Source organism: Pangasianodon hypophthalmus, chromosome 4, assembly GCF_027358585.1.
Source record: "Pangasianodon hypophthalmus isolate fPanHyp1 chromosome 4, fPanHyp1.pri, whole genome shotgun sequence".
In the NCBI taxonomy this organism is placed as follows: Eukaryota; Metazoa; Chordata; class Actinopteri; order Siluriformes; family Pangasiidae; genus Pangasianodon; species Pangasianodon hypophthalmus.
The window spans coordinates 12,344,036-12,356,231 of NC_069713.1; the positions used below are offsets into that span (position 1 = coordinate 12,344,036).

At 41.2% G+C, this 12,196-nt stretch overlaps 1 protein-coding gene across 10 annotated transcripts in view; it reads left to right on the forward strand.

Annotated features, from left to right (window-relative positions):
* The window catches only part of si:ch211-200p22.4 (phosphatidylinositol-binding clathrin assembly protein), a 60,990-nt gene that overhangs the window by 13,285 nt on the left and 35,509 nt on the right, over positions 1–12,196 (forward strand). For all 10 annotated transcript variants that reach the window (XM_053233302.1, XM_053233303.1, XM_053233310.1 and 7 more), the window contains exons 2-4: positions 1,525–1,667; positions 10,901–10,976; positions 11,124–11,226. In XM_053233302.1, coding sequence (XP_053089277.1) covers positions 1,525–1,667; positions 10,901–10,976; positions 11,124–11,226 — 322 coding nt within the window. The remainder of the gene's footprint in view (positions 1–1,524; positions 1,668–10,900; positions 10,977–11,123; positions 11,227–12,196) is intronic.

The window sequence follows — 12,196 nt, forward strand, 5'->3', positions numbered from 1 at the left end:
TTAAATTTGGAAAACAAAATGAGTTGTAAAGATACTTTATCTATCTTCACATCTTCACATAATCATCAGTAAAATGTCAGTTTTTGCTGACGTATCACTCTAATTTGTTTACTGCCTGTCTAGATTTCCTTTTTGGGTCAGAAATGCAGAACCATTGAGCAATCACTGCCCAGTTTGGGAGTTGTTTCACCTGCCGTCATTTCCACGATATACAGTGCAGTATTTTTGCTCTAGCAGCTTCGGTGACTGTGACAGTCATATGTAAGAATTATTACATGTCCATTATTCTAGTCTTGTTTCCAAATTTTTTATGGTATCCAAAGGGTACAGATAATAGAATATATTAAAATCATATTTAAGAGCTTGGTTCCAGGTATTTTATTTTTACACAGTAGGGCAAATCTGTTTTTTTTTGTTTGTTTGTTTGTTTGTTCCTTTTAGTTTGATTCTTAAACTGTTAGCGGATTACAAATTCAAGACTAATGACACGTTCGAGTAAAATTCGTAACTTGGAATTTTGCACCTCCGTCTAGGAAAACCCAAAGAAAACGTCCTCAACTCGGAATTACTTCTTGGAAACTTGGGAAGGTCTCCTCAACCCTGAGTTCAGCAATTGAAATCAAATCAGCATGGCTGCTCACAGTAGCACTTTTTTTTTTAACATAAGTTTTATTGTATATGCTAGTATTTACTTTTGATCAATCAACATACAGACAAATTTAGCTTGTTAATTCTATAAACGCTAATTATACAGTTCATCACATACATCATTCCTCAGTTAGCTGACTAGATTATTGCTAAAAAAAGACAATCATGAAGGCGTCCATGTTTTTTCCCCACTGTATAGTTTGAACATGTGAAGGTAAGAAATGTAATTGCGAGTTACAGCTTCTTACCTTGAACTCTGCATAACTCTGATTTGTTTGTTCACACTGTAGTCACATTTGCTCACCAACTTGGTAGATACTCCCATGGAGATGTGACCACTGATTATGCTGTAATAAGGCCTGAATGTATTCTATGAAGACAATAGAGAAAATGTGTGTGTGAAGTGTGATTGGACTGGTAAACCTGAGTCACGTCTACAAATCTGAATTTACTTTGATTTAAAACACAGCTGTGGCTCGAGTCTGATGGTGTTTTGGCTGTCTTTTTTTAAAACATTGTTTTGTATGTACTCTGGAGAAGCGTTTATTCTAAGCAATATGCATGAAAGGATATACACAGGACATGTGACACTATGGATGCGTGTTACATGACACTTGAGAGCACTGTGTATATGTGTGTGTATATATGTGTGTGTATATGTGTGTGTATATATGTGTGTGTCTGTGTGTAAGGAGGGACTTGTCTGTGTTGAATATTTAAAGAAACTCGAAGTTTGTGTGCATGTTTGGACAGTCTAATCAGATCATGTCTGAAGATGGTAGTGCGAATGAAACTGAGCTGCTGCATTATTGAGGTGAGTGTCTGAATGTCTGAGACGCTACTGAATGTGTTGCGTTTTTTATTTCTTTCTTTCAGACCTGATCCACTGCACCAATGAGATGAACGTGAACGTGCCCCAGCTGGCTGACACTCTGTTCGAGCGGACGGCCAACAGCAGCTGGGTGGTGGTTTTCAAAGCCCTCATTACCACACACCACCTAATGATGTACGGCAATGAGGTAAGACACACACAGGCACTCATTCACTCACTCACTCACTCTCATGCAATTCTGCTTGAGCAAGGTGACATGGCCTCGTCTCGATCTCACACACTGACAGTGTAATGATATATAGCAGTAACAGAGCACCCTAGATATGCACACACTGCTTAATAATTTGGAGTGGCCCAGATACACAACCTTGTACACGCACAAACACACACGCATATATACACCGATCAGCCATTACATTAAAACCACCTGCCACCTGAACTCTTTGTCCTGTTCCTCAAACCATTCCTGAACAATTTTTGGAGTGTGGCAGGGAGCATTATCCTGCTGAAAGAAGCCACTGCCATTAGGGAATACTGTTGCCATGAAGGGGTGTACCTGGTCTGCAGCAATGTTTAGGTAGGTGGTACGTGTCAAAGTAACATCCACATGAATGCCAGGACCCAAAGTTTCCCAGCAGAACATTGCCCAGAGCATCACACTGCCTCCACCGGCTTGTCTTCTTCCCATAGTGCATGCTGGTGCTATTTCTTCCCCAATTAATGGATGCACTCGCACCGAGCCGTCCATATGATGTAAAAGAAAACATGATTCATCAGACCAGACCACCTTCTTCCATTGCTCCGTGGTCCAGTTCTGATGCTCACGTGCCCATTGTAGGTGCTTTCGGCAGTGAACAGAGGTCAGCATGGGCTCTCTGACCGGTCTGCGGCTACGCAGCAAGCTATGATGCACTGTGTGTTCTGACACCTTTCTATCATAGCCAGCATTGACTTTTTCAGCAATTTGTGCTACAGTAGCTCTTCTGTGGAATCAGACCAGACGGGCTAGCCTTCACTCCCCACACACATTAACGAGCCTTCGGGACCCATGACCCCGTCACCAGTTCACCGGTTGTCCTTTCTTAGACCAGTTTTGGTAGGTACTAACCACTGCATACCGGTAACACCCCACAAGACCTGGTGTTTTGGAGATGATCTGACCCAGTCATCTAGCCATCACAATTTGGCCCTTGTCAAAGTTGCTCAGATCTTTACATTTGCCCATTTTTCCTGCTTCAACACATCAACACATCAACATCGAGAACGGACTGTTGACTTGCTGCCTAATACATCCCAGCTCTTGACAGGTGCCACTGTGATGAGATAATCAATGTTATTCACTTCACCTGTCAGTGGTTTTAATGTTATAGCTGATCAGTGTATACACAGTGTACTCTGTATTCAGCTGGATTAGTGGGAAGGAAACCCACTTCTGTGCATGTTTAAATCTTTAGCTATGGTGTAATTAAGTTAAAGCAATGATTTCTGACAACAAATCAGTCATAACAGACACCCAAACAGTAATTAGACCATGTTGTGTACACACACTTCCACTTCTAACTAGTTGTCCTGTGATGCATAGTGTTTGGTGAGGGGGGGAAAAAAACACTGCTTTTCAGGAAGGTTTAAACTCTCATTATTCTCAAAGCCTCTCGTTTTAATGCGTTTGTAAGTTACTCTGCTAAATGTAAACATAAATTATTGAATTGTGTGTGTACTGATGTGTAGTATAACCTACACCTAGTTGTTTATCAGTCGCCTTTGTCTTTCTATCAGTGTTCATATCACGGGAAAAAACGTCAGGGACAGTTAGAGGACGTCTGCAGACGGTTAGGGGAGGACACGCTGATAAAGTGCTGATCTTAAGGACACACTCCTGTGTGTGTTTGCAGAGGGGAGTGTATGTGAGTCACTCCCAACTGTGGCCCAGATACTGAATGTACGGTTTGCTTTATGACGGTACTGGAGTTGCACACTGTCAAGGAGGAGAGGGGGAGAGAGATGGATGAGTAGAGCAAGTATGTGCGTGTGTAAGGGAGCAGAGAGGAACTAAGAGTGGGAAAAGCTGACAGTGGAATGATTACTCCACTTTGAGGATCAGAGATAAGGAACAGTTGATGTGTGTTTCTCTAATGGGCTTTGGTAGCTGTCGGATTAGTTCCCTGCATACCAGGATGTCCCTGTCTCTTCTTTAACTAATAATCAGAAACAAAGTGGGAGTTGCTGAAGTAGCACTTGAAGTGCCTGTTAGATGGGTTAGAGGCCTGACATAGAACCAGGCTGTGAGAGGGAGCTGCAAAGCCAATATGAGAGCAACTTGCATGGCTGTAGAGAGGTCATGTGTGTGTATTTGAGCTGTCAAATTCCTTTAAGAAGTCTATTCCAATTTTAATTCCTAAAAGATTTTGTATACAGATGCATTTGGATGGTAATAACCCTATAACGTTATAGTGCTACAGAAAAGAGCGCAGAAGGTGAAAGCCATTTAAAATTTCATTCATTCATCTTCAGTGAATACCTGGTCAGGTTGGTGATGGATCCTGAGGGAACACAGGGTGTGAGGTGGGAATACACCCCGGATGAGGGGTCATGCACACACTCGTTCACACCTAGTGGTAATTTAAAATAGCAAATCCACCTGCAGCTACACTATATGGCCAAAAGGGTGTGGATACCTGACCATAATACTCATATGTGCTTTTTGAACATCCCAGTTCAGATTTAGTCCATCTTTGCTGTTATAATAACTTCCTCTCTTCTGGGAAGGCTTTCCACTAGATTTTGGAGCGTGGCTGTGGGGATTTGTGCTCAATCAGCTCAGTCAAGAGCATTAGTGAGGTCAGGCACTGATGGTGGGGACGCAGTCGGTGTTCAGACTGGCGAACCCAGAGGAAACTTCCATGGACATGGGGAGAACATGCAACTCTCTGCACAAGCAGTAACCCAAGCTCAGGATCAAAGCGAAGACCCTGGAGCTGTGAGGTGGCAATGCTACCTGCTGCACCACCATGCTGCAACACCATGCTGCCCTGCTACCCACATTTATGATTCACTCACACAAATATAGACTTCAATGATCATCTATGGGAAATTACTTACTTACTTCAACTTTAGTACACATGCTATGTTTTTTTTACATTTAATCTGATGCATAATTGGGAGCCATAAATGACATCAATGGGATTCATGTCTTTCAATAGATTTATGAGCTCTTCAGCATTCGAATGCAGATTTTAATTTCCCTATGGAAAAAAAAATATATAAATATATATATATATATATATATATATATATATATATATATATATATATATATATATATATATATATATATATATATATATATATATAAAAAACATGATGAATAGAATTCGAACAGTAAAATTAGTTTCGACTGCACTAGTGTACGTGCAAGTAAAGATCAGAGACTGCTATTGCACGTTGCCTAAAAGTGTGCTGAACATGTGTGTGTGTGGGCAGGTTTGTATATCTTGATGGAGACTACATGTCCCCACAAAGACAGGAACATCTGACAGTTCTGACCTTCAGGGAAATTTAACTGGTCTCCATTACAGGAGAACTGCTTCTTTTTTTACTGCAAAAAAAATGTAGCTTTTATTTAATAAAACTAAAAAGGCCAAAAATGATTCTTTTGGTTACTGGGTTTAAGGTTAAGGTTAGCCATAAACTGATTAGCCGGTTTAGGAGTAGCCATAGCATTAAATAGCTGTATAAATAATTACGTGTGTGTGTGTGTGTGTGTGTGTGTGTGTGTGTGTGTGTGTGTGTGTGAATGTAGAGGGAATTTTTGAGGGTCTGCCTTGTGGAGCCCTGATAAAGTGTTTGTGTTGCAGAGATAAATAACTGCCTGCTGATAGCACAGTTTAATGAGACCTGCCTCAGAACACACACACACACACACACACACACACACACACATATGGAAATTGAAAAACAGGCCTTGGATGTTGATTATTAGATTTGAATGGAGTGGTTGTGGGTGGATGGTAACAGCCGTACCCAGACATGGGCCTGCTGTAATCCACAGTACTGACACAGTGGACGCATTTCAGCGTGATTCGGATTTGCTGATATCAGAGGTTGTAATTTGGTTATGATATTACGATGACTATAGACTGTTCTTGTGGGGGATGCAAATGAGCGAGGAAGCGTGTTTAACATTCCAGCAGCGTGGTGTTTTTGAATGTGCTCAGAAAGCACTGCTGTTTGCATAATGACTGCTGTGTTTGAGTGATGTGAGATAGCCAAGGTAATAATTACCTTTTTAATAAGCACACACACACACACACACTCACAATTCCTGTGCTCTCACTGTTGCACTTTTATTCTCTTCCCCTGGGCAAAACTGCTAATCAATACCTATTAGCACAGGCGCAGGATAAACATGGGGATAAGCAGTGATTTTCATAGCTACTTAGCAGATCAGTTCCCAGTGAGAAAATCCGAGTGCTGTATTGTGGATTATTAATCATTTGGAATGCTGCATGTAGTCTGGTATGACTACTAAAGAAGAGAAGTACTCCATGTACTGTGGATTTTCTCAAATGATTTGAGGAAAGATGGGAAATTAATTGGCCTTTTTGGCATCTTAGGTTTGTGGCCTGAACAAACGGATTCCCCTGAGAATAAGCGCTGTTTTTCTGCTTGTTTTTTTTTTTTTTTTTTAAACTGCACTAGTTGCATGAGCCGTATCCATAGTAACTCTGAACTTGTTGAGAGATGAGTGCTTCGCTTCACTGTGGAAATCCGCATGCATGCGCAATCCCACTTCTCCAGGGTCAGGTTTGATTTTTGCCAGTAAACTGATCAAGACAGGGCTGAAATCTCATCGCAGATCAACAGTCACTTCTCGTGATGCCTTTTTGGGCAAAACTCCTCTGGCCAGAAGCTTCTGCATTAATAATGCATGGCGCTTCGACGCTAGCAGAGTAGAAAATCCACTGTTCTTATTTGTCTGTATATGCTGTCCTTTTTAAACAAGCACCTTCAAGCAGCAGTGTTGTACACTGTTGGCGATGTCGAGTCGAAGTGTGACACAGGGTTAACTTGAACACACAGGAGTGACTGCATTAGTGAGTGGTACTGTTGTTGCTGTGTATTTGTCATGCTGGGTTTCCTAGCACGACATCTCCATTCTGATTCAAGGCCATTGTCTCATCGAGAAACGCATCAACGGGCTGTGGATGTAGCAGGATTTAGTGCGCACCTGGTGAGGATACACATGGGCGTTCCTTTGCTGCAGTGTATTCCCTCAAACAGACGAGGCAGAATATTAAATAAGACCGCATGCAACAGAGTGAAACCGATTTACTCACTGATAAGAACAGGTTGAGGCGATTATTCAGGAGGTCTATGTCAGTAATGTGAAATGCATCAGAGTTGCTATGGTAATGTGGGGGGGGGGGGGGGGGGGGGATTCAAATGCTTTTTGGTAAGAACTCCCAGCCAATCGGAGCTCAGGAGGCAGGTACAGAAAGAAAATTGTGTCTCGAATGGTTCTCACCTGTTATGCAGTTAACTTACAGTGCCTGCCTTATAGTGCCATGCTGAGATTGCTCTGTAATCTTCTGTTACTAGGGATACCTCGGTAACGATACCAGTATCAGATATTAGTTCAATACCATGCTCATTTACTTACATCTGATACCATGTGATGTAATCCTTGTGTACGTTGTCACGTGAATGAACAGACGGTAATGATGGCAATGGAAGCAAAGCACACTGTGCTCTGGTAGTATATCAAGAGAAGCTACTATAGCATGATAACCTGATGATAACCTATCTTGATCCATTATATTGATGATAACATTATCTTTAATAGAGAGCAAGGACGGCTGACCTGAGCAGAGCTGGATCAGTGGGTGTGGTCTTTAAAAATGACTGAATGTATTTGTTAGTGTGAAGCGAGTGTGCAGAGAAACTGTCACACGAGAGCATTTCAGTTCTGCGAGCACTGAGCACTGAGACAGACACTTCCTGTCTTCTTGCTTTGCTTATGAGTCAAGGTGCTGTTCAGAGAGCTTTGCGCTCATTTTTATCATGCTTGCTGATGTTGCTCTGCATGCTCAGGTTGGCCGCCTTTCTGCACTCGATTAGAGATACTGTTTAAATGTTGTAACATTTTAAACATAACTCAGCACAAGGCAGCAACCAACATAAACAGAACTAAATAAAATGTTCCATGATGCCCTTGATTTCTTAATACTGAGTAAATTACACATTTTGATATCAGTATCAGAGAGTACCAAAAAGCATGTTGTCACCAAAGGACTGGTATCCATATAGTACCCTAGTGGTTACTGTAATTTAAGAAAATCATGAGCCACTTTGGATGTGTTGTTGTCATCTGCATCATGTACACATTAACCCTTATTCATTAACCTTATTGAGCTTAATGTTTTTACCAACTTGATGCTGAAAAGCATTGCTGATCACAATTGTGCAAACCTCTTCTTAAAATGTAAGTAATAGGTTTACCGACATCAGTCTTTCAGTTGAGTAAAAGCATATTTGTGTACAAGGGTAGATGACATGTTCAAAGATGGATATCACTGCATGTTTTTTATTTATTTATTTATTTATTTATTTATTTTTAATGTTATTATATCACATTAAGGGGGGCCCGATGGCTTAGTGGTTAGCACGTTTGCCTCGCATCTCCAGGGTTGGGAGTTCAATTCCCTCTTTCACCGTGTGTGTGTGTGTGTGTGTGTGTGTGTGTGTGTGTGTGTGTGTGTGTGTGTGTGTGTGTGTGTGTGTGGACCTTGCATGTACCTCCGGGTACGCCAGCTTCCTCTCCCAGCTTAAAGACCTGCGTTGTAGGCTGATTGGCATCTCTAAATTGTCTAAGGGTGTGTGATTGTGTCCTGCGATAGATTGGCACCCTGTCCAGGGTGTCCCCCACCCTTTGCCCAGAGTCCCCTGGGATAGACTCCATGCTTCCTGCGACCCTGTGAAGGATAAGCGGTATGGAAAATGGATGGATAGATGGATATCACATTAACACTAAAGACACATGCCAGACATTATTTTATTTATTTATTTATATTTTGGAATTTGTTTAGTCAGTGTCCGGTTGCTCAAAATGAGGAAGCTCAAATTAAATCTGGCACATTTGGATACTGAAATGAATAAAAACCTAGCTGTAAACAGAGTTCATATAAGTACAGGTGAGGCTGGAAAACATGATTTCAGCTTTAAACAGCTTTATAAAAACACTACTTTCATAATTCTCTTTTCATTTGCAGCAGCCTCAGTCAGAAGCCCCTCTTACTCAACTTTACTGCATTGTAGTTTTTTTCTCCTCTCTGTTTCTTCCTTGGATCTTTCCTTCTTGATTGCTTGTTGAATGCTTTGCTTTTTTTGTCATATGACATAAATAAGGGCTAGTGGGCAGGAGCTTGTTTCCATGCAGCTGAAACTGATTTTATCATTTGCGTTCAATTATTTTTTCCGATGCAATATGCAAATTGGCTGGAAAGCTAGGTGAAGTGTGGGAAGTCAGCATAGCAGGAGATCTCCAGAAATGATTGCTAGAAATGATTGTACTCTGTTAGTATTTACTAGGGCTTTTTGCTGTAGTGTTTTTTTAAAGAATAGTTGGGTGGTGTGTCTTGTGTGCAGTTTTCTCCCTGACATTAGCGTAATGTGAACAATACACCTCAGTGAGTAAGAGGGAATACACCCACCATTTATTTCTGCCGTTTGTGTGCATCACTCAGCCTTAACACAATTGTGTGGACACCTCGGTGTAATGAGTTGCTCTGCCAACATCAATTGAACCCCGCTGTCTAGATTCTTTCCCAAGAAATGCCGTCAATATCATTCCTCTGGGCTTTCAGCCACAGGCAGTGTAATTTCACCTGTAGGGCAAATCGCTGTTTGGTGCAGTGAGTTTGTACTCAGGGAAAGGTGAGATGCTGGAGAGGCATTTGAAGAACACATTTTGATTTTCGCCATCGTTCTCTGATTAAATATTGTTGCATATTTTTGCTGAGCTTCTTGTTTTTAGTGTCAGTGTTTGGAACAGAGTAACAGTGGCAGTTGGCAGTGTTGTCACTTCCTTGTTGTGACAGGTTGTGCGTCTTGGTTAAGCAAGTCCCAGGAACTTTTTTGAAAAAGGACAAAGGGGAACTTGGGCCTGAGCTCATATCACATGACCATCTTCTAGGCGCTCTAAGGTCACCAAATATCTTGAGGCAATATAAGCTTAAATTCTCTCGAGTGCCTTTTCTGAGATTTCTTTCTTTCTTTCTCTATTTTTCAGCATTCACAGAAATAAGCTTTGGGCTATTTCAGGTGAAGCCGCATTCCCTTACGGTGTAAAAACCTACAAAAAAAGGAAAAAAACAAAGCTGTATAAGAAGTTTCACTGATTAAATGACTCAGCTTTTTAATACTTTTGGCCTTTGGCAACAAGATTTATTTTTAATGCTTGACTTCAGAGAGCTCTCCAAGTTCTCATGCCCTCTTTCCCTTGCATTAAAGATAAATAAACTGCTTAGTTCCAATGCCCCAACCGCTGTCTCTACATTTCTAGTTGAGCGCTAAATTCAAAAATGAGATGGAAATGAAAATGAGGGGAAACAGCAAAATAGTGTTATCTGTGGCATCTGCACTTGTGAGGGAGGCGTGGCTCAGTTCTTGTCATTCCCTCCAAAGGGGGCGTGGTCTCAGTAATCAAAGCTCTCGTTTAGTAAATTGTATTGAATATGTTGCTGCTTTAAATGTATTTTTCATTTATCAGATTGTGGACTGATCATTTCTCCATTTTCTTTGCCTGGTATTTCAATTTTCTGTTAGTTTTAACCCTATAATGGCAGTTTTAGTTTGATGCAATTAAATCTGTTTAAACACTTTCCTAATTGTCAGCTTTCTGTTGTGTGAAAAAAAAAAAAAAAAACGTACCAAAAAGGAAGCTTCAAGGCCTTTAGGGCGTTTGTGTATATGGAAGTTGTTTTGTGATGATGTTAGAGTGGCATAAGTTTTTAGTGTGCCTCCTCTCTGGTGTTTTGACGTGAATCCCCCAAATTCCCACTCTCTGGTAGAGCTGGGACAAGTTCACACACTGCTCAATCGAGTCTGAGCAGATCACAGCGTTGAACATTGCATGATCCTCTTTTTGGGAATTTCCAGACTGCTTTCCCTGACCCCGGCTCTGTCAGCCTCGAAGGGCGGCGGCAGCAGCAGCAACGACGTCTGCCAGCCCGGAGAGCTCAGAAAAGTCTGATCTTACACAAAAGCTTCAGTCTATACCCGCCTCTGCCAGAACAGGGAGTTTCCTCCTATCAGCAGTGTCCTCAAAGTCATCATGTTCCAGATAAAAGCGCTGCTCTGTCATGTGCTCCAGAACATCAGACGAAATACTGATTGTAATCTCTGTCGTTTTCTGTCTTATAGCGTTTCATTCAGTACCTGGCCTCGAGAAACACTCTCTTCAACCTGAACAATTTCCTTGATAAAGGTGCATTGCAAGGTATGTACAAGATGCAGTGTGCACAAACATGATCACAGCTGAATAAAAATAGGTTTAAACTCCATACTGTATGTGCTCTTTTCATTCCTGTCCTCCTCCACTGGTCTTCTCTCACTATGTTTCGTTCTCACTTATTCTCTCTGTCAGGCTATGACATGTCCACCTTTATCAGGCGCTACAGTCGCTATCTGAACGAGAAGGCTCTGTCCTACCGGCTCGTAGCTGTCGACTTCACCAAGATGAAAAGAGGGTAAGCCAAACATCTGCAGGGTTTTTTTTTTTGCCTTTTAATTCTCAAAAAGTCATTCCTAAAGCAAACTGAACTCAATTTGAAGGAGTATTTCTTTTTGTAAATCATGACCTTCTGTTGGATGGCTGATTCTGAGAGTGAGCTGGCTGTCTGAAGCCTTATTTGGATTGGATTAGTTTTACATGGGGAGGTGGATAACGTAATTATAAGTGTATCTCTGGGATTTTAGTTCCACCCCAATCCCTCATACAAGTCATTTTCTACAGACTGTGCATGCATGAGTTTGGAAAGATTACACCATATACACATTGACCTTCTGTACAATGACTTGTAGAAGTAACCCCAAGTAATATATATCCCACAAAACAAAACCAAACAGTAAAATGTAGACGATGTTAGATGTAGATGATGTAGTGTAGTGTAGTGTAATGTAGATGATGCACTGGTACAGCCTAAATGCATGCTATGGTCATGTGACCTACTCATGAGCAAGCAGTGTGCGTGGCCACGCCCCCCTACAACAATTGCTTATAATAAAGTTCAGAACATTCGGATTGTATTAAATGTAGTGCTTATGGAATTTTTAGTGTGATGAGCATGTATTCTTCCTGAAGACACTACCATCTCTCTGATTTATACAGAGATCACTTATCCTGTGCATATCAGTCATAATTACTATATAACAATATGTCCAGAAATCTTGTCCAAGTAGTGCTTAAGGGATTATGTATGTAATAATCATTTGGGTATGTGGTATGCTATGATACAAATGCAGTGAGAGAAATTCAGCTTATAAATAACAATTAATCAAATAACTCTCCCAATAATTCCTCATAAATCATGCTTTTATTTATTTATTTATTTATTTACGTTCATTAATTTGGCGACGGTAACTTTTTGTTTACTGTGGAGCGTGCCTGAGCTCTCGGTCTCTGTGGGCTGCAGTCGAGTCAGGCGTGTCTGTTGCCGC